This window comes from Thalassophryne amazonica, chromosome 2 (genome assembly GCF_902500255.1).
Source record: "Thalassophryne amazonica chromosome 2, fThaAma1.1, whole genome shotgun sequence".
NCBI lineage: Eukaryota > Metazoa > Chordata > Actinopteri > Batrachoidiformes > Batrachoididae > Thalassophryne > Thalassophryne amazonica.
The window spans coordinates 81,502,145-81,525,867 of record NC_047104.1 but is presented as its reverse complement, the minus strand read 5'-3'; the positions used below and the strand labels follow the sequence as shown (position 1 = coordinate 81,525,867).

The 23,723-nt window shown below is 41.8% G+C and overlaps 1 protein-coding gene across 1 annotated transcript in view; it reads right to left on the bottom strand.

The window, feature by feature from the left end:
- Window positions 1-1,537: 1,537 nt before the first annotated feature.
- The window catches only part of tacr2 (tachykinin receptor 2), a 166,907-nt gene continuing 144,721 nt past the window's right edge, over window positions 1,538-23,723 (bottom strand). The window contains 4 exon segments of the mRNA XM_034188456.1: window positions 1,538-1,870; window positions 20,239-20,315; window positions 20,410-20,529; window positions 20,678-20,828. Of these exon segments, the coding sequence (XP_034044347.1) occupies window positions 1,555-1,870; window positions 20,239-20,315; window positions 20,410-20,529; window positions 20,678-20,828 (664 nt within the window). The 3' untranslated portion in view covers window positions 1,538-1,554.

Below are 23,723 nucleotides of genomic sequence, written 5' to 3'. Positions count from 1 at the left end.
GAACGAGTTATTAAGCAAAACATAAGTGCAGCTGTGTCTCCAGAGTTTTAATTTGTTGTGTGATTTGTATGTCCATCATGTCTCTTCTCAGATAGCTCTATTTAAAACCAGTTATTCACATCATCATATGACTTTCGGACAACATTCAAGTTGTAAGAGGGAAATAAACAAATCAGATGCAATGATATCGCTGGGTATTTAACAGCATTGCTTTAATGCAGTGATTTTCAACCTTTTTTGAGCCGCAGCACCCTTTTTATGTTTACAAAATCCTGTGGCACACCACCAACCAAAATAATAATATAATTCTATTACCTCTGGTTTTGCGCAAAGCCCAATTATCGCAACAGAAAACCGATACAGAAAACACCGCATTTCGAAAATCCTCAAACATTTTGCGCTCTGATCTCAAGTAGGGCTGTCACGATTAGGAATTTCTGGAGACAATTAATTGTCAGACAAATAATTGCGATTGACGAATATATTGTCTATTTTTTTTCCCTTCTTTATATTCTACTATTGTAGTATAATTACACAACTCTGGAAGAACGTTTGGCTTCTGTGAGTGGAGAAACGGAATGGTGCAACATTTTTATTTTTATCTTCATTTTACATACAGTCCCAACTTTTTCTGATTTGTGATTGTTTCTGTTGCATTTCTGAAATTGTTTCTCCTCATCAGTCACGTTTTGTGCTTAAACACTGCATTAAGCTCAAAATAAATACCTTTGGAAATAACAGCTGTTAAAGTTCAGAGTTCTCACCTGCTTTTTGTGATCTGTGCGTCTGAACATTGTTTTTTTTTTTTGTGGCTCAGTTCATTCATATATTCTCATTTTTTAAATATGTTTTTAAAGATATTTGACCGTTTATTTCATCTCATGATCTCATAAATTCAGCATACAACGCACACATGGTGTGAACAGGATGGTAACAGCAGAATCACACCTTTAGAGAAAGTTCAGAGAGAAGTAAAGGCAGCTTCATGTTTTCGTTTTGTTAACATGTTCACTCGGGTTAAAATCCTCTCTCTGCTCTGCGCTCGCTGCGCACTGAACGTGTAGCGCCTGCATTCAGGAATCTCCCTCACCCACCCCCTCCCTCGCAGTCTGCAGCCTGTTAACTCCGCGCGCGCACACACAGGCACAGACACACACACAGACAGCTCCGCATTTTAGACGGCTTTTGAAGAAGACGGCACTGTTTTAATCGGCCGTTAGCCTCCTTGTTATTGTCCCGCCTTAAGACGAGAGCGAGGCTGCAGCACAATGACGTCTGATTCTGAGTCGTTTTATGCTTTGTGGATAAAATAAATCATTCACGGTAATCGCGAATATGAAAAATAATCGCGATTGATGAATATTGTAATAATTGTGACAGCCCTACCCACGGCACCCCTGACGATCGATCACGGCACCCTAGGGTGCCGCGTCACCCCAGTTGAGAATCACTGCTTTAATGCACTCTGATTGGCTGCCAGCCCGTGCTGTCTTTACTGAAAGTTGCGTTTTTTTACGTTTTTTTTTTCTCCAGCTCCATGTTGGGTTGTGTCTTTCACTGTGTATGTTCAGTAACTTTTGCGTTATCCTGCATCTTCACCTCGTGTGTGCTAGATGTTTTTTCTGGCATGTGGCTCTTCAGCTGCGTGCAGGCTTCTCTATTTGTGATTAGTGTCGTGCTGACAGGTGCGTTAGTGTTGACTGTGTTGGTTTTGATGGATGTGTGTGTGTATGAACCATTGGTGCGGTTGTTGCGGGTCCGTGTCATGGTGACTCTGAAAGTGTGCGTGCGCTGCAGCTCCATCTTGTCCTCCTCCGACACTCTAATGAAGGGACACCATGCAAACGCATGTTGAAAACCAGCACGAAACCTGTTCAGAAACATCGAGACAGAAAACGAGATCTTACAGAAAAGGTTTTTCTCAGTTTATCATTTTGTCACACAGAACAATACCTGAGGTTCTGGATTCTCACAGATATGTAGCATTACATATAGAGTACCAAATAGTGCAGCAGCTAAGAGAATATTTAGAGCAAAATCATGCAAATGGTGATACAAGCACTAAAATTGGCACAAATACTCCTTAGATATTACTCTTGGGGAGGTGATGGTCTAGTGGTTAAGGTGTTGGGCTTGAGTCCAGAAGATCATGGGTTCAAATCCCCGCCTGACTGGAAAATCACTAAGGGCCCTTGGGCAAGGCCTTTAATCCCCTATTGCTCCCGGTGTGTAGTGAGCGCCTTGTATGGCAGCACCCTGACATCGGGGTGAATGTGAGGCATAATTGTAAAGCGCTTTGAGCGTCTGATGCAGATGGAGAAGCGCTATATAAATGCAGTCCATTTACTCTTTTGAACAAACCGACTGGCCACTTGAATTTTCAATAGGCGGCCAGGTAGGGGTCAGTTGAAGAATTACACAGGGGTCAAAATTATAAATGCTCAAATCATTTTGAAAACTACACCACATTATTTGTCTGATCGTAAAGATTCCAAAAAGGTAAAGTTTGGAATATCTATGACTAAATGTCTGGAGTTATGGGGTAAAAACAGCAAAAATGGTGACAATGGTCACTTTCAGTTTGTACAGGGGTCAAAAGTTAAAGTTGCTCCAATTTTGGTAAAACATGATGCAAATTATTAGTTGAGTTAACAGGGTTTTAAAAAGGAATAGTTTGGACCATGTATCATGCTTAGTTATCATATTACGGGGTAACATATGTCACATGTCAAAGAATCCAATGGACGTTGACCTTGTTTGACCTTTACTTTGGAGACCAAACATTCAACACAATCAAAACTATTCCATTTATTAATCCTATTAGCTCAACCAATAATTTGCATCACTTTTTACCAAAATTTAAGGAACTTTAACTTTTGACCCCTGTACAAACTGAAACTGACCTTTGTCACCATTTTTGCTGTTTTTACCCCATAACTCCTGATCATTCAGTCATAGATAGTCCAAACTATACCTTTTTGGAATCTTTACGATCAGACAAATAATGTGGTGTAGCTTTCAAAATGATTTGAGCATTTTTAATTTTGACCCCTGTGTAATTCTTCAATTGACCCCTACCTGGCTGCTTATTAAAAATTCAAGTGGCCAGTCGGTTTGTTCCAAAGAGTAATATCTAAGGAGTATTTGTACCAACTTTAGTGCTTGTATCACCATTTGCACGATTGTTTCAGTTATCTGCTGCACTAAAAGTGATGACATTCCCTTGTCAACCGCTTGGCTGGTTCTGTACAAACAGGTGTTGGGGTTAAAGTGAATGCCTTCACTTTCACCTATCTGAGGAGCCAAAAGCATTCCATCAAGGTGAAAATTACAACAAGCCTGATCATGTGGAAAGCTGTAATTACTTTCCAGGTGACTGTGAGGAATTTTGTAATCAAGCATGAAAGAAAGAGGTTAGAATGCTGTGGTTGGTGTTGCTCTACTGCCACTGTGGGTTGTGTTGAGTCCTCTGCTTTACATCTGTGCTACACACAGCTACTCTTAGTTTCACACTAAATGCTAAAAGCTACACACACAAGTCCATTAATGTTGCTGGTGTGCTTCTGGCTGTGGCACGTCATATCAGTTTTAACAGTGCTATTGTCATAAATAGTTCTCAATGTATATTTGTGATCTGTAATAAGTGAGTGGACAGTAGGGTGATAAAAGCAAACATTCCGCTATAAAACCAACATCCTTCCTGTGTGTAACACTGGTGTAAATTTTGTGATTAGAGGCGGTGTCTGCATGTGCTCCTCATACAAACTAACCTGTCACCAAAAGTATTTATACAATAATTGCATCATTCAGGATATCTCATAGCGATTAAAGTTCTCAATCACTATGATGAATTTTCATAAATTGCGCTGCCAAAATGCCATATCTGAGATCCGATGAGAATTTTACAAAAGGGGGGTGGAGATGGGGGGGTCTTATTAGACAGTTGATTATGATATGCAGCTTCACCAATCACAGACATGCAAGTTTTCTGCGGAAATGCAGATTTCTGCTTCTTTGCAATTTTCCCCAAAATTCAGATGTTCAACAATTTTTGCGAGCTGTCACGCAGTCCGTGGATTGCTCTGCAGGTCCACTGTGAATGACGGCGCCAGAGCATACGTAGCCTGGTGGGATTTCTTACGGCATGTCTCTGATCAGGTTTCTGAACCATTGATGTCATAGCCCCACCTCTCTCACACAATGGACCCCCCCCCCCCCCCCCCCCACAATAAGGAATTAAAGTATTTCCAGATGTCGTACAGTAAAACTTGCACATAATGGATTCAGGGGGACGAGCGAGTTGTTTCCGTTATAATCGAAATCTGTTATATGTATAGAAAGAATAAAATCTGTTATACATATAAAATAGACAAAACGGATTAGAGACAGCCAGAGGGCACCGAATGATCTACAGGGAGTCCTCAGCCCCAATTAGGCTTACGTATTTCCTTGATTAAACACCTAACCTTGAATCGGGGCCTTCCTCATTTAATGACCGGGTCACAACTTCATCTGAAAAAAATAAATGCCTGGGTACTGGGCATTATGTGCATTAAAAAGATTACATTTGGTCGAGTCACTCTTTTTTTCTAAGTCAGCTGCAGAGTGGTACCTTAAAATCCTAAAGCCTGATTTATGTTTCTGTAATTCTGTAACTCCGTGGCCATGCAATGACACTGATGTACGTGTTACCCTTTTAAAGATCTCTGTCGTGTCTTTATGCAGTTTACAGCAGGAACAGTGTTTTTTTCTGGATTAATTTGTCCCTCAATGAGCTCCACTTCTTTTTGCAATCATCAACCTCCAAACCAGCAATATGGTATGTACAATTTCCTCCATAAATTGCAGATCATTTGAGCGTATTTTTCCAACTTCATGTTGAGAAGTTGGTCATATTTGCGGACTTTTCTGCCAAACGTATTTGATCCATGATCGAAGTGTAATCGGCGGGCGCACTGCAAAAACTATTAAAATATGATGGGAGAGGAGTCAAAATGTAAAAGTGACAAATCACAGCCTTTTGCGATGTCCATCATTTAGCAGGTTCATGTCAGGCTCCGGAGAGCCCCACAGAGGGCTCTGATCTAAAGTGGTTTTGTTCGTCACATCCAGTATGTGTGAAACTTAACACCATATTACAGTGCAGGGAACAAGCAGCATTTTGTTAATAATCACTGGCCTTGAATTATGCCCTGCCTCATTTAGGTCCCATGTCTGAGCACTGTTTGAAAAAATAAACAGCCAGTCCTTTAATCAAGGAAATATGGTACCCACATTCCTCGAATTGGCAAGTGTCAGTGCTGAACTTCATTTCGTACTTCTGTTACTGGGCACATGCAGACTGCTCTGTCTGGTATATGGGAGTGGTTTTTATTCGAAATACATTACGATAAAGCGGGATGTTTTGTCCGATGTGAGTGAAAATCTGTTATCCATTATAAAATCCATTATATACAGTGTTTATTACATGGAAAGCCATACAATGTGACGCGCACGCAGCACGCTTTTCAAACACAAATTCATCAAGTCAGATTACCACCTGTGGTTACAATGTGTCTCCAGCTCTTTATGTTAACACCTGTCTCTCATGTGTATGTAAATTCTCTGCTTTATACACAGGGGCGTCGGACTGGGGGATAAAGGGTACTATGTACCCAGGGCCCAGAGCATGGGAGGGGGCCCACAAAAAACTGGCATTAAATACATTTTTGTGTTGCATGTTATTAATGTCCATACAATTCATGTTGTAAAAGAATATAATTAGAATGTATAAATTTTGCGAAACATAATTCTGCTCTAACAATAATATTGAAAGATCTCTGAGGGGCCCTTCCCACCCCTGCACAGTTGTACAATGGTTTAGTCCAGGCGCACAGGAGGTTCTGTTCTTTAATGTTTTGATTGTAGATTACTGTATTATGTATTTTTTTTTCTTCACAAAGAGAATTACACACTGTTAAGCGATGAATTACACTTACTTTTATTTAATTACTTATTTTGGAAAATTGTGTTAAATTAGATATTTTTCTGTGACTGTAGATTTTATATCCCAAACCCTAATTTGTAGTCAAGTTAACATTGGGGTATATCTGTTATGTGTCGACGCGGGTTGAGGAGCGGACCTGCGTCTGACGAAACCCAGCGCTAAAACAACCAGAAAGCGGTTCCAATAACAAAACAATTTATTTTCCCCCTTTGGTGCATAACAAAGTGTACAAACAAAAACTGCGTCGGTCTGGCGGAGTGAAGGACGGCACGCTCTCCAGCGCCCAAAAGGATCGAAGCCCGGCGCTTCTGGACCCACGTTCACCGCCAAACACCCCCCAGGTGGACACGACAAACCGACTCTGCGAAGGATAGAAAAGGTGAGGTAAGTCAGCAGCTACAACTAATATCCTTCAAAAGGCACACACTATCAGCAACACATTCAGGTCCGAATTCAAGCTTTATGTAAATGAGCAGCTTCTCACAACAGGTGGAGGATCATCAGTCCACATGCCACGGCAGTGAGAAGGGAGCTGCACAACTCTCATCAAAGTTCAAATATACTGCGTAACAAAATACCAAGTTACTGTTAACAATTATTCAGATAATCAATCACCTCTGATGTGTGCTGACAGCATGTGTCCCTCACCCTTCCTCCTTCACAGGCACGATGTGTCAAACCCAGGCGCGGTCCTCAGCGTCTCACAAATGAACATCACAAGGTCGAGTTCCCAGCAATTCTGCTTGAATCACACATGACTTAAATGCAGAACGCCATCTCATTATGTGCTTCAGATGAAAGTCTTTAAGGTTGCACGTGAGCACCATCCACAGGTGCTGCACATCATGTTGATGAGGGTGAAGGACTCTTCTGCCAGCACCTTCTCCACAGACAATAAATCAGTTTGCATACCACCTGGAGAGCAAAGAAAAGAAAAGAACACCAAAATGTCCAGCCACACCCCCCCAACACACAACAATATCTCTGTTAAAATGCATGGGGATGCACCAAATTGCACCATTTTTCTTGAAAATGCTGCAATTTGGTCCCCCAGACCCCCCCCAACTCAATATTGTTCCCCCAACTTTAAAAAGGGTTCTGACTCCCAGGTGTGATTAAGGTATACATGATTTAGACCTGGTTTGACTACGCATTAGAAATTTGGTGTTTCCGTTAATAAAAAAGAACATAACAGTGTGTGTTGTGGGGGGGGTCCTCAATATGGCTAGTACCTAGGGCCCAGAATTTGGTGCTACGCCCCTGTTTATACATGTTAATAAGCAGAAGATGCAGACACCACTTTCTTGGCAGGACTCCTGCAGGGTGATGTACGACTGATTGTTCTCAAAGCGCTGTCTGATGATCAATCAACCAATCAATCAACTTTTTTCTTATATAGCGCCAAATCACAACAAACAGTTGCCCCAAGGCGCTCTATATTGTAAGGCAAGGCCATACAATAATTATGAAAAACCCCAACGGTCAAAACGACCCCCTATGAGCAAGCACTTGGCTACAGTGGGAAGGAAAAACTCCCTTTTAACAGGAAGAAACCTCCAGCAGAACCAGGCTCAGGGAGGGGCAGTCTTCTGCTGAGACTGGTTGGGGCTGAGGGAAAGAACCAGGAAAAAGACATGCTGTGAAGGGGGGCAGAGATCGATCACTAATGATTAAATGCAGAGTGATGCATACGGAGCAAAAAGAGAAAGAAACAGTGCATCATGGGAACCCCCCCACAGTCTATGTCTAAAGCAGCATAACCAAGGGATGGTCCAGGGTCACCTAATCCAGCCCTAACTATAAGCCTTAGCGAAAAGGAAAGTTTTAAGCCTAATCTTAAAAGTAGAGAGGGTATCTGTCTCCCTGATCTGAATTGGGAGCTGGTTCCACAGGAGAGGAGCCTGAAAGCTGAAGGCTCTGCCTCCCATTCTACTCTTACAAACCCTAGGAACTACAAGTAAGCCTGCAGTCTGAGAGCGAAGCGCTCTAATGGGGTAATATGGTACTACAAGGTCCCTAAGATAAGATGGGACCTGATTATTCAAAACCTTATAAGTAAGAAGAAGAATTTTAAATTCTATTCTAGAATTAACAGGAAGCCAATGAAGAGAGGCCAACACGGGTGAGATATGCTCTCTCCTGCTAGTCCCCGTCAGTACTCTAGCTGCAGCATTCTGAACCAACTGAAGGCTTTTTAGGGAACTTTTAGGACAACCTGATAATAATGAATTACAATAGTCCAGCCTAGAGGAAATAAATGCATGAATTAATTTTTCAGCATCACTCTGAGACAAGACCTTTCTGATTTTAGAGATATTGCGTAAATGCAAAAAGGCAGTCCTACATATTTGTTTAATATGCGCTTTGAATGACATATCCTGATCAAAAATGACTCCAAGATTTCTCACAGTATTACTAGAGATCAGGGAAATGCCATCCAGAGTAACGATCTGGTTAGACACCATGCTTCTAAGATTTGTGGGGCCAAGTACAATAACTTCAGTTTTATCTGAGTTTAAAAGCAGGAAATTAGAGGTCATCCATGTCTTTATGTCTGTAAGACAATCCTGCAGTTTAGCTAATTGGTGTGTATCCTCTGGCTTCATGGATAGATAAAGCTGGGTATCATCTGCGTAACAATGAAAATTTAAGCAATACCGTCTAATAATACTGCCTAAGGGAAGCATGTATAAAGTGAATAAAATTGGTCCTAGCACAGAACCTTGTGGAACTCCATAATTAACTTTAGTCTGTGAAGAAGATTCCCCATTTACATGAACAAACTGTAATCTATTGGAGATTGGCCTATAATTAGCTAAGATAGCTGGGTCAAGTGATGGCTTTGTAAGTAATGGTTTAATTACTGCCACCTTAAAGGCCTGTGGTACATAACCAACTAACAAAGATAGATTGATCATATTTAAGATTGAAGCATTGAATAATGGTAGGACTTCCTTGAGCAGCCTGGCAGGAATGGGGTCTAATAAACATGTTGATGGTTTGGATGAAGTAACTAATGAAAATAACTCAGACAGAACAATCGGAGAGAAAGAGTCTAACCAAATACCGGCATCACTGAAAGCAGCCAAAGATAACGATACATCTTTGGGATGGTTATGAGTAATTTTTTCTCTAATGGTCAAAATTTTGTTAGCAAAGAAAGTCATGAAGTCATTACTAGTTAAAGTTAATGGAATACTCAGCTCAATAGAGCTCTGACTCTGTCAGCCTGGCTACAGTGCTGAAAAGAAACCTGGGGTTGTTCTTATTTTCTTCAATTAGTGATGAGTAGAAAGATGTCCTAGCTTTACGGAGGGCTTTTTTATAGAGCAACAAACTCTTTTTCCAGGCTAAGTGAAGATCTTCTAAATTAGTGAGACGCCATTTCCTCTCCAACTTACGGGTTATCTGCTTTAAGCTACGAGTTTGTGAGTTATACCACGGAGTCAGACACTTCTGATTTAAAGCTCTCTTTTTCAGAGGAGCTACAGCATCCAAGGTTGTCTTCAATGAGGATGTAAAACTATTGACGAGATACTCTAACTCCCTTACAGAGTTTAGGTAGCTACTCTGCTCTGTGTTGGTATATGACATTAGAGAACATAAAGAAGGAATCATATCCTTAAACCTAGTTACAGCGCTTTCTGAAAGACTTCTAGTGTAATGAAACTTATTCCCCACTGCAGGGTAGTCCATCAGGGTAAATGTAAATGTTATTAAAAAATGATCAGACAGAAGGGAGTTTTCAGGGAATACTGTTAAGTCTTCTATTTCCATACCATAAGTCAGAACAAGATCTAAGATATGATTAAAGTGGTGGGTGGACTCATTTACTTTTTGAGCAAAGCCAATAGAGTCTAATAATAGATTAAATGCAGTGTTGAGGCTGTCATTCTCAGCATCTGTGTGGATGTTAAAATCGCCCACTATAATTATCTTATCTGAGCTAAGCACTAAGTCAGACAAAAGGTCTGAAAATTCACAGAGAAACTCACAGTAACGACCAGGCGGACGATAGATAATAACAAATAAAACTGGTTTTTGAGACTTCCAATTTGGATGGACAAGACTAAGAGACAAGCTTTCAAATGAATTAAAGCTCTGTCTGGGTTTTTGATTAATTAATAAGCTGAAATGGAAGATTGCTGCTAATCCTCCGCCCCGGCCCGTGCTACGAGCATACTGACAGTTAGTGTGACTCGGGGGTGTTGACTCATTTAAACTAACATATTCATCCTGCTGTAACCAGGTTTCTGTTAGGCAGAATAAATCAATACGTTGATCAATTATTATATCATTTACCAACAGGGACTTAGAAGAGAGAGACCTAATGTTTAATAGACCACATTTAACTGTTTTAGTCTGTGGTGCAGTTGAAGGTGCTATATTATTTTTTCTTTTTGAATTTTTATGCTTAAATAGATTTTTGCTGGTTATTGGTGGTGTGGGAGCAGGCACCGTCTCTACGGGGATGGGGCAACGAGGGGACGGCAGGGGGAGAGAAGCTGCAGAGAGGTGTATAAGACCACAGCTCTGCCTCCTGGTCCCAACGCTGGACAGTCACAGTTTGGAGGATCTAAGAAAATTGGCCAGATTTCTAGAAATGAGAGCTGCTCCATCCAAAGTGGGATGGATGCCGTCTCTCCTAACAAGACCAGGTTTTCCCCAGAAGCTTTGCCAATTATCAATGAAGCCCACCTCATTTTTTGGACACCACTCAGACAGCCAGCAATTCAAGGAGAACATGCGGCTAAACATGTCACTCCCGGTCTGATTGGGGAGGGGCCCAGAGAAAACAACAGAGTCCGACATTGTTTTTGCAAAGTTACACACCGATTTAATGTTAATTTTAGTGACCTCCGATTGGCGTAACCGAGTGTCATTACTGCCGACGTGAATTACAATCTTACCAAATTTACGCTTAGCCTTAGCCAGCAATTTCAAATGTCCTTCGATGTCGCCTGCTCTGGCCCCCGGAAGACAATTGACAATGGTTGCTGGTGTCGCTAACTTCACATTTCTCAAAACAGAGTCACCAACAACCAGAGTTTGATCCTCGGCGAGTGTATCGTCGAGTGGGGAAAAACGGTTAGAGATGTGAACGGGTTGACGGTGTACACGGGGCTTCTGTTTAGGGCTACGCTTCCTCCTCACAGTCACCCAGTCAGCCTGCTTTCCCGACTGCCCGGGATCTGCCAGGGGGGAACTAACGGCGGCTAAGCTACCTTGGTCCGCACCGACTACAGGGGCCTGGCTAGCTGTAGAATTTTCCACGGTGCGGAGCCGAGTCTCCAATTCGCCCAGCCTGGCCTCCAAAGCTATGAATAAGCTGCACTTATTACAAGTACCGTTACTGCTAAAGGAGGCCGAGGAATAACTAAACATTTCACACCCAGAGCAGAAAAGTACGGGAGAGACAGGAGAAGCCACCATGCTAAATCGGCTAAGAGCTAGTAGCTACGCAACCTAGCGGATTCCTAAAAACACACAAAGTGAATAATGTGTAAATAATCCAGAGGTGATTCAGCAGAAGGAGTGCCTTAATTAAGGCACCAAACAGGCCATGAAGCAGCACAGGCAACGCACAACAACAGCGAACGCACGACAACGGTGCCAAAACAAAACAAAAATCGACCAAACACGCTGTGGAGCAGCACAGGTAACGCACGACAACAGTGCTAAAAAATAAAAAATAAATAAATAAATAAAATAAAAACGAAAGCGTTAGCAAGCTAGTTAGCTTGCCAACGCTGATGAAAGTTAGCTGATAAAAGTGCTCCGTCGCGATGTTTCGACCGTTAGAGGTCTTCCTTAGGCGTTGGAGCACAGTAAAAAAGTAAAAAAAAGTAAAAAGGTAAAAAAGTAAAAAAGTCTTGAAAAAGACTGTTAGTTCAAAGTCCAAAGCAGCAGGTAGCAGTCTCTGTGTAAACAGTCCCAACAGAGAGCCAAAATTCTCTGATAACAATAATGATAGTAATAATAGTGTGTATATAATAACAAGAACCTAAACCATTTATAAATACACTGTTGTGTTGTCCGTGGGGATCCATGGGCTCTAGATTGGGTAGTATTTTTCAAGGGTAGTAATAAATTAAGCAAAACATGTACAATGAGTTGGAATGGTGTGTGAGTCTAAAATGTTTTTAGAACGTTACACCTCCACAATTTTTAGAAGAGGAACTCAACCCTTTTATGTCCTGTTAATTATGTAATTTTTAATGTTAATTTGCTGTCTTAATGTATTTATAAATTGTTTAGGTTGTTGTTATCATATACACACTGTTATCAGGCCCGGATCCAGACCGGTTTGGACCGATGCAGTTTCATCGTTCAGATTTTTTTACGCATCATTCGTCATCGGGGAAAACAAAACAAAAAAAAAATCTCGAATAACCCAGAATAGTGCCGAACATGTCCCCGCGGTGAACACAGCTTTTGATTTGATCCCACAATGCACCACGCAGGTGTACAGAGGAAAATTCAAACCGGATCAAACAAACATAGCATCCGTCCAGTCGAGTTGATGATCATGGCATCCAGGGGCGCTTATTTCAGCAAGAAACGGTGAGTGGTTTATAAATAGTTTTCAGACAATAGTGTGTTTGAAAGGCATCCTATGATGACTGAAATTACATTTTCAGTGGTTTTCCGACCATACATGTCAACCTATACTGATTGTCCGTAAATGACGAGGTCTATTATAAAAGTATCCGACCTTATTATTTTTTTAAAAAACCATATGGATTTGAATCACGTGTGATTACATCAGCCAAGCTTGAACCCTCGTGGGCATGCGAGAGTTTTTCCACGCCTGTCAGTGATGTCATTCGGCTGTGAGCACGCCTTGTGGGAGGAGTGGTCCAGCCCCCTCGTCGGAATTCTGACGAGGGGGCTCCAAACACCTCCATTGGAAGCCTTAAGGACAAGCTGGAACATGCCCTGCTGGTAAACAATTTCTCAGATACTCACTCAACTGAAAGCCACCAAAAGCTGCCTGGATTTTACAAATGGTTATCAACACGGAGGTGTTTTTCCTGTGGCGGGCGCGCTGCGCTGGCTGCGAGCCGACGTGCCAATCCGTCCGCACGTCTTTCATTAAAAAAATCTCTTTTAACAGTGGAATGTCCGGATAAACTGCTGATTCCGACCTCTTCTGAAAGTTCTCTGTTCTCTCACGACGTCCTGGGTCAACAGAGGCTTAAATTTGGAGGTTTTCAGCTTGAAACAGGATGACGACGTCGCCTCGGAGTGCTGTGCGATGTCCCGCTCCGTGGGAAGTCCTTACAGCGATAAAAACAATCCAAAATCTCTCATCAGCCGTTAAAATTTTCACCGAAAACCAGCTTAATTTGTCAAATGGTATCCACTCGGATGTGCCTCACAGTTTTTGAAAAAATTTTGATGAAGCACAGCGCCAGTCTCTCAGCAACTTCTCAGACAATGAAAATCCGGCGAGGGGGCTGGACCACTCCTCCCACAAGGCGTGCTCACAGGCGAATGATGTCACCGACAGGCGTGGAAAAACTCACGCATGCGCACGAAGGTTCAAGTTTGGCTGATGTAAAAACATATGAATCAAATCCATATAGTTTTTTTAAAAATAAAAAGGTAGGATACTTTTCTAATAGACCTCGTATATGGATTTCTCCGAGTTTCAGAGTCATACGGACGTACAAATAAAGTTGGATATTCAGGGTTTGGTCTGCAGTGGGTCTGTAATCAATCGTTTCTGCAGCGTGACTCCACTTTGAAGCGTGAATCATTGAAGCAATGCTTCGATCCACTAGCTCGTTGGTTCTTTGATTTGCTGCTCTTCAGAAACGGCAAGTCCGCTTCTTAACCCCTTCTCAAAGCCATTAAAATACCGTGAGTCACTTTTCTGTGGATTAAAGTCACTAACTGGGACTCTTGTCTTGTTGCAGTCAGGAAACAAGAATCGTCCTCCGTTCAGTTTGCACAGCTCCAAACGCTGCGCGGCTCTCTGCTGAGACAGTCCGGTCGGAATTAATAACTTCAAAATGAATCGCCGCATTAAATAAAATGACACCGCTTACAAACGTTGCAGTACAGACAATAAACTACAATCCACTAAAACGTTTTTTTTTTCCTCCCAAAATAAGACGTGCTGTATTTCTTTACAAATTCCTGATGTGCAGCACAGTCAGCTAGAGCTCAGCTCAGATATATGGAAAGAATTCATGCCAATAATATCTGAAAGGAAATGCTTTTGACAAAAACTACACATTTGTTTATTCCTATTTATGTCCAGAGATCAAGGATCCACCATGTGGAGTTTATTATGTCCAAAGTTTAAGGATCCAGTGACCAATTTCATATTTATTTACTTTAAGACTCAATAAAATGTTGTTCAATTTCAATTGAATCAGCTTATAAAGTGCCAAATCACAACAAAATCCATCTCAAGGTGCCTCACATAGAACAAGTTCAACATAAAAAAAACTTTCCTTTTTGCTAAAGCTTATAGTTTGGGCTGGATCAGGTGACCCTGAACCATCCCTTAGTTATGCTGCTATAGACTTAGACTGCTGGGGGGTTCCCATGATGCACTGAGTGTTTCTTTCTCTTTTTGCTCTGTATGCACCACTCTGCATTTAATCATTAGTGATTGATCTCTGCTCTCTTCCACAGCATGTCTTTTTCCTGATTCTCTCCCCTCAGCTCCAACCAGTCCCAGCAGAAGACTGCCCCTCCCTGAGCCTGGTTCTGCTGGAGGTTTCTTCCTGTTAAAAGGGAGTTTTTCCTTCCCACTGTCGCCAAGTGCTTGCTCAAAGGGGGTCGTTTTGACCGTTGGGGTTTTTCTGTAATTATTGTATGGCTTTTGCCTTGCAATATAAAGCGCCTTGGGGCAACTGTTGTTGTGATTTGGCGCTATATAAATAAAATTGATTTGATTTTGATTTAAGCCGCTTAGTTGGACTATTTATTGAATATTTATTGTTGGTACACTTTCTTCAACTTTCTTCAACTGTGACAGACAGAATAAAAAATAAATAAATAAATAAAAAATCCAGAAAATCACAATGTATGATTTTTAAAAAATTAATTTGCATTTTATTGCATTTAATCACCTACCAACCACCAGGAATTCTGGCTCTCACAGACGTATTCATTTTTCTTTAAGAAGCCCTCTTATTCTGCACTCATTACCTGTATTAATTGCACCTGTTTGAACTTGTTACCTGTATAAAAAACATGTGTCCACACACTCAATCAATAACACGCCAACCTGACCACCATGGCCAAGACCAAAGAGCTGTCTAAGGACACCAGGGACAAAATTGTACAAAAATTTGTAAAAGGCTGGGATGGGCTACAGGACAACAGGTAAGCAGCTTGGTGAGAAGGCAACAACTGCTGGCACAATTATTAGAAAATGGAAGAGAAACACAAGATGACTTCCTCAGTCTGGGACTCCATGCAAGTGAAGCAGCAGGACCTTCGTGGCCGGGACGACGGTGGGGGATCGAACTCACGCGGCTCGCACCAAAAGACCGTTCCTCTACCAGGTCAGCCAAAGGGGAACTCCCCGTTAGCCAAGCTAGCTGTAACGTCTTTTCAATTGGGACCTGGGACTTTCATCCCGCTACACATCTCCCCACCATTTTTGACTTTGTCCCGAAGTCACAGGTGCATGTTAGCATACTCTGTGACCCACATCCTGTTCGTGACGCCAGATTGAAGCAGCAGGACCTTCGTGGCCAGGACGACGGTGGGGGATCGAACCCACGCGGCTCGCACCAAAAGACCGTTCCTCTACCAGGTCAGCCAAAGGGGAACTCCCCATTAGCCAAGCTAGTGGGAACGTCTTTTCAATTGGGACCCGGGACTTTCATCCCGCTACACAAGATCTCACCTCGTGGGGTAAGGATGATTCTGAGAAAGCACAAACTGCACATAGATCGCTGTCAGATGGGTGTCCCATCTCGACGGTGCCAAGAGGGTTTTGAACATGTGCAACACACTTGGGACAGCCTGTCCGTCTTCAGTCTGCACCTCGACACTTCCTGAGTGTGGCCGGATGTGTCAGTCTGACACCATTCGGCTTCAATAGGCCTATGTGTGACAGGGGTCTGGTGTTACCCAGTGACAACCCCAAAACTTGAAAGATCTGAAGAAGATCTGTCTGGAGGAGTGGACCAAAATCCCTGCTGCAGTGTGTGGAAACATGGTCAGGAACTACAGGAAATGTCTGATCTCTGTAACTGTAAACAAAGGTTTCTGTACCAAATATTAAGGTCTGTTTTTCTATGGATCAAATACTAAGTTCATGCAATAAAATGCAAACTAATTATTTAAAAATCATACATTGTGATTTTCTGGATTACGATAAAAATTACAGACCTCTGCGTTCTTTGTAGGTGGGAAAACTTGCAAAATCAGTGACAGTGGATCAAATACTTATTTGATATATCTATATTCAAACATACACACACACGCAGTCCTTTCTCTCCCACCAAGGTGTCATGGATGGCTCACACTTGGGAAATCACTGTCCTATGCTAACTATAACTGTCTTACCTTTTACCTTCTCATTATGGTGCACAATGTTTTATGGGAGGCCACTTGTGGCGAAACTGTCCATGTGAATGTATCCATGTGTGAAAACATGTCAAGATAATGTTTTGGTCATGTGTGTGCTGTTTAAGTCAACCTGTTTTCATCAGGTTCTTGGATCAAATTTGGTGAAATAACTCAAACATTTTTTAAATAGGCACAACAAGGTCAATACCAATGGTGGGCACAGTTCCACAAATCGCTAATTATCGAAGATAATGTTTTCATTATCGGATTAGCTTTTCAGATAACTGAAAACCACCATCGGACCAATTATCTTCTGATAAGTTTTGGTCCGATAATTTTTAGACCACTAATGTATGTGGTAAACAAAGCTGAAAAGCCACAAACATTTATAAAATTTAAAATCAGTAGAGCACTACCTGTTAAATGTTTTATAACAGATGTATAGTTCTACCCTCTGTAAACAGAAGAGAACTGGTTCCAGAAAAAAACACACTATCCTCTGCAGAGAAAGGAGAACCAATCACAAAAAACTCATTTCTTTTGACCCCATATTAATATACTGGCAATAGCACCCAAGTCATCCAGAGGCATACAGGTTTAACTTATGGTTAAAATTTTAACCAAACTAATTTCGGACAAGTTATTTAAATTAACGTCATGTCTGAGGTTTATAAAGTGAAAATATCAGATATATGTTTTAGTGTTAAAGTAATGCTCTAATTTTGAAGGTTTTAGTGTGGAGATGCTGTGCCCAGGTGCATTATGGGTATGGGTACATTCACGACAGAAGAAATGCATTTGAGATGCTCTGATCAGGCTCCACACGGACAACAGCATTAAAATCTTGTATACTGTGCCTAAAACTCTCGTGAATATATTCTCTGAGTTTATAGACGTTATTGCATTGTGTTTGCGTTTATTAAATTCCACGCATCTTAAACATAGCAAACACATTATCTGGAATTTTGTTTTGGCAAGATTTCACGATCTCTACTGCCATCTACTGGCCAGTAGTGTTCATGGCAATATTCGCCCTAAAGCTGGGCAGACACTGTACAATATTTTCAATCACTGTACTCGGCTACAGCTCAAACTGTGTGTAAAAGTTCAGAGCGCACGATTTATGTTCTCTCACACACTGTACATTCAAAAACCACGTCGGACTCGTGTTTCCAGTAGCAAAACGTAAACCGAAGCTTCTTTTTTTCAAACATTTTCTTTTTTACAAAAACTCTCAATGGGAGACATCAAAGTTTAAAAAAAAAAAAACATTACAAGACTTTACATGAGTTGAAGAAAGGGGGGGGGGGGGTAACAGAAGCTGCTCTCCCAAAGAGATGATCACTGTTTATGCTCTCTCTGGTGTTTGCACATGGACAGTGCGAGAGGTTGGACACTTGTAGCGCTTGAGCAGCAGGATACCCTCACGACAGCCGACCAGAATATCATACAGGTTTGATTTTCATCCGATCATACGATTGCTGATCAGGAGGTGGTCATGAGATGTTAAACGAAGCTCATAACTCCATGTATACTACACGAAGCAGGACGCGGGATTAACCTGAAACTCGGTGCGATCCAAAAAATTCTCGCACAAGTGAAAAATCGGCTGAAAAAGGGCCAACACTCGCACAGGGTAAGCCCATCTTAAGTATTGAATGTCTGGCACCAGTAGATCATGGCAGTGTTCTATTTATTTTGACACCGGTTCTATCAGACGGTTATCTAATTATAACTTGGCTTTTTTTTTTTTTGAAAATGCCTTTTTTTTTTTACAAATAAAAAATGGCATATTTTACAAACACACATTTATCTGTAAACACCAACACATGACACACCTCATATTAATGTGGTGGTGTTTACATAGAATGAATGAGTCAACCAATCAGTGTTAACGGAGGTACATTTTACCCATAATCATTTTCCATCTGTCTGTTTGTTATAAAACTTCAGAATTAGTGCATTATTCAACATTAAAAGATATGTTATATTTTAACTTTGTACAAATGACAGAATTGACATTAATGGAGTTATTCTAGCAGTATTAATTTTATTTATATACCAAACCACAAGTCAGCACTGCTTTATTTTCCAAGACCTCCGCCTGACGGCAACACTGTTGTTGAGTCAAGATTTGAGCTTTGCTGCTCCTCTCAGCTGCTTCTGTGCTGTAAGCCATGTAGTAAACAGGACCTTCCAGAAGTGGGCAGGGTGGTCAAAGACAGAAGTGCTGACTCATTGTTTGGGTCTGTGGTCGCCTTTGATGCTCCCAGAAGCGGTCGTGGTGTTAAAACTCAAAATCAGCTTGTTAGTAGTTGCAAATGTACTGGAGACAATACTGGAATTTATCGGTTATCTGTAGCTTCCGATAAATCTTTGGGTGGTTTATTGGTTTAGTTTGTAAAATATAACTTTTCAGTTCGCTGATTATCTGTTATCGAAGCTAATTTTTCAGTTATCTGTGCCCACCACTGTTCAAAAGTAACATTCAAGGAAAAATATAGTGGTTTGAAATGCTGATCTGTGAGTTGTAATGTCAAAATGAAGGTAATAAAAATCCACATATAGTAGTGTTCAGAATAATAGTAGTGCTATGTGACTAAAAAGATTAATCCATGTTTTGAGTATATTTCTTATTGTTACTTGGGAAACAAGGTACCAGTAGATTCAGTAGATTCTCACAAATCCAACAAGGCCAAGCATTCATGATATCAATCAATCAATCAATCAACTTTTTTCTTATATAGCGCCAAATCACAACAAACAGTTGCCCCAAGGCGCTCAATATGCACATGAATAAACCAGCTACTTTTTTTTTTTTTACGAATAGCCCAATTTCATAGCCTTAAGAGTGTGCATATCATGAATGCTTGGTCTTGTTGGATTTGTGAGAATCTACTGAATCTACTGGTACCTTGTTTCCCATGTCACAATAAGAAATATACTTGTACTCAAAACCTGGATTAATCTTTTTAGTCACATTGTTGGGAAGGTGTCGTAGCACGGACTCACAACAGGGGGCGCAAATGAACGGACAATGAGTAAGCCAAAAGGTAACAATTTAATGTTGTGATAATACACAACGAAACGTGCAGTAATCTTCACAGTCAATGTTTAGTTAGGAGGGAGCACCTCCACCTCCAATCACACACTCGTGCAGCTCCTGTTTCACCACTTATCTGGTTTGGGGTGTGAGGCGAAGCCGTCGCAGATCACACCAAACGCCAATCCCACAGATAAGGCAAACACCACAGGAAAACGGCTGCAAAAGAGTTCAGACTATTGTTCAATGTTTTGTTCAGCAGAGAAAATTACCTTGGTACTGGTAGTCAATTTCTCGGCGAGGAGGTGGAGTTGCAGTCCGGCTTTTATGGTGGTGATGATGATGAACGAGTGACAGCTGGTGCAGGGGATGAATGACAGCTGTCACTTCTTCTAGGTCTGGCGCCCTCTCGTGCTTGGAGCCCGCACTCCAAGCAGGGCGCCCTCTGGTGGTGGTGGGCCAGCAGTACCTCCTCTTCAGCGGCCCACACAACACACATAGCACTACTATTATTCTGAACACTACTGTAGGATATAATAGAAAATGATGAATATGCACATGCAATCACTGACAACAGCGTTAAGTTTCAGTAAAATTATTGTGAATTCTGGTGCTGATATTGAGGTTTGAGCAAGATGTTGCACTCTGTGTGCACCTTTTCCTTTACCTTTGGTTCAGACAGCAGTAAATAATGGGATTGTACATCGTCGAACTCATTGCCAACCAGAAAATAGCCAGATACACCTGACGAAAAAGGGAAACATGTCAATAACTGAATTGATCACTGAATTGATCACAGTGGAAAGACCTATAAATGCACACAAAGGCAGTTGCTAACCTGCTGAATGTAATTTTGTTTATAAATGTCTGCATTGAACGATCCCAGTATGAAATAGACGTGGTAGGGCAGCCAGCACAATGCAAAGGTCATCACCACAACAACCATCATCTTCACAACCTGTAGAATATCACAGGCAGAGGTGATGTCAGTCAAGGTAGTGTCCTATTTTGTTTAAATATTCCACATAATATTATTCTGAAAATAACTGGCATATCACATTCAAAGCGTGGCCACAGGAAAAGTGGGAGAACAAGCAGTTTATCACCTTTCTCTTGGCTGTTATCTGGTTGTGGTAATGGTTTGATGCCTCTCCAGGAATCTGTCCCCCCCACAGCGTTCGGCCAACCACACTGTAGGTCACCAGCATCACCAGCAGGGGGAGGAAGTATATCAACAATATCACTGCAAACTGGTAACTGCACAGAGTGGGAAACCAAACAAAAATCTTTTGATTGCACAGACAACCACTCAGCTTCACAGACAGTCAGCAAATCACCTTGAGGTGTTTGGCTGTGAGAGGAAAGAGGACCACAACCTTTCTGCCCAGACTGTGCAGAGGTGGTGATTAATGCTGATTGCATCCTGTCCACCTACTGTCTGCTTCCCAGTTTCAGTTTCATGCCTTTTATTGTTCCCAGTCATGAAAACAAACAGGTACAAGGAACAAGGCACAGATATGTTTTGTTTTAAAAGCTATCCTCCTCTTGCAGAACACAGGAACAGAGGCATCCAGCTGTCTGATAGGACCTGCTATTTTCCTGGGATTTAGAAAAGCCATGGCTTAACACTGTGTGACGATATATATGGTGACAGGTCTTGTGTTGTTCCCAGAGGTGGAAAACTCAGGCTTCTGAAAGTAAAAGCCCTCCCATGTATTGCTTCTACCTGTGCACCTAAAACAGGTGATCTCAATAATTAGCTCACCCACCTGCCTGCAGAGCTAGACTAATTGCAATCAGCTGGTTTATTAGGAAGACAGAACAAATATGTGTTTGGACTTTTGCTTTCTGAAGCCGGAGTTTTCCACCTTGGGTTGTTCCATATGTTCTCCCTCGGTTTTGCAACTACAGTTGACATTTTCTTCCATGTAGCTATGGCTGTTGAAGGTCTCATTTCTTGGAATGTTGTGGCAGCAGTGGAGCGTGCTTGAAGGGGGTAGTGGTGTGGCTAAATATCCTGTACATACAGTGAGGCAAATAAGTATTTGATCCACTGTCGATTTTGCAAGTTTTCCCACCTACAAAGAATGGGGATGTCTGTAATTTTTATCATAGGTACACTTCAACTGTGAGAGACAGAATCTAAAAAAAAAAAAAATCAGAAAATCACATTGTATGATCTTTAAATAATTAATTTGCATTTTATTGCATGAAATAAGTATTTGATCACCGACCAACCACCAAGAATTCTGTCTCACATAGACCTGTTAATTTTTCTTTAAGAAGCCCTCTTATTCTGCACTCTTTACCTGTATTAATCGCACCTGTTTGAACTTGTTACCTATATAAAAGACACCTGTTCACACACTCAATCAATCACACTCTACCTGTCCACCATGGCCAAGACCAAAGAGCTGTCTAAGGACACCAGGGACAAAATTGTAGACCTGCACAAGGGTGGGATGGACTACAGGACAATAGGTAAGCAGCTTGGTGTGAAGGTAACCTCTGCTGGGGAAAATATTAGGAAAAATGGAAGAAACTCAATATGACTGTCAATCTTCCTCAGTCTGGGGCTCCATGCAAGATCTCACCTCGTGGGGTAAGAATGATTCTGAGAAAGACCAGAACTACACGGGAGGACCTGGTCAATGACCTGAAGAGAGCTGGGACCACAGTTGCAAAGATTACATGAGTAACACACTACGGCGTCATTGTTTCAAATCCTGCAGGACACGCAAGGTCCCCCTGCTCAAGCCGGCACATGTCCAAGTCCAGGCCCATTTGGATGATCCAGAAGAGGCATGGGAGAAGGTCATGTGGTCAGATGAGACCAAAATAAAGCTTTTTGGTATCAACTTCACTCGCTGTATGTAGAAGATGAGAACAACCCCAAGAACACCGTCCCAACCATGAAGCATGGGGAGGAAAATAATTTTTGGGGGTGCTTTTCTGCAAAGGGGAAAGGACAACTGCACTGTATTGAAAGGAGGATGGATGGGGTCATATATCATGAGATTTTGGCAAACAACCTCCTTCCCTCAGTAAGAACATTGAAGATGGGTCGTGGCTGGGTCTTCCAGCATGACAATGACCCGAAACACACAGCCAGGGCAACTAAAGAGTAGCTCTGTAAGAAGCATTTCAAGGTCCTGGAGTGGCCTAGTCAGTTTGAAACCTGAACTCAATAGAAAATCTTTAGAGGGTGCTGAAACTTGAAACCTGAAAGATCTGGAGAAGATCTGTGTGGAGTAGTGGACCAAAATTCCTGCTGCAGTGTGTGCATACTTGGTCAAGAACTACAGGGGAGAAGATCATAGAACTTGCACTGCAAGGCACCTTCCTCATCAGCCGCCAACCGGGGATGATTGCACGGTTTCAGTGGCTACTGGCGGTACTGGCATCCCCGGCACCACCAGCAGCATAAAGCGACTGGAGGGTGTCTGTAGAATGTGTCAGCAAGTCTGCGGGGTTGTAGTGGTATAATTGCTGAGTTCAACAGGTAGGAATAAAGAGATAATTTAGTGATGTTCTGAGATTTAGACCAGATCCAGCTTGATGCACGTTCATCAGTGGACTGTAGATGTTTGGTTGTGACTCATGTTGTGGTTGATGAGGCCTAACTTAAATAGAAGAGAGATTGTGGACCACCCTATAAAACCGCGGAAGCTAATTTTGATTGGTAGGATGTGACATGCCCAGCCTTTGGCTTCACAGTCAGCCCATAGTGATTCATAACAGGCTTTTTTTCTGTTTGTATGCGTCCTCCATGTTCTCCTCCAATTGGATGGTGAGTTCTACGAGGTGCACTCGCTTGCTTGCATCTGACCACATTATGAGGTCAGGGCGCTCGTTGGTATTGACGATGTGGATTGTAAATTTTAGCGCTACGCTGAGGTCAGCGCACACCTTCCAGTCATGAGCACCACTAAGGAGTTTTGACTGCTTTGCAGAAGATGATTTTAGTGCAGCAGATAAGAGAATATTTAGAGCGGAATCCTGCAAATGGTGATAAAAGCATCAAATTCAGCAGAAATAGTCCTCAGACAATCCTCTTTTGAAAAACCGATTGGCCACTTGAATTTTCAGTTGGCGTTCAGGTAGAGGTCAATTGAAGAATTACACACGAGTCAAAATTAAAAGATGCTCCAA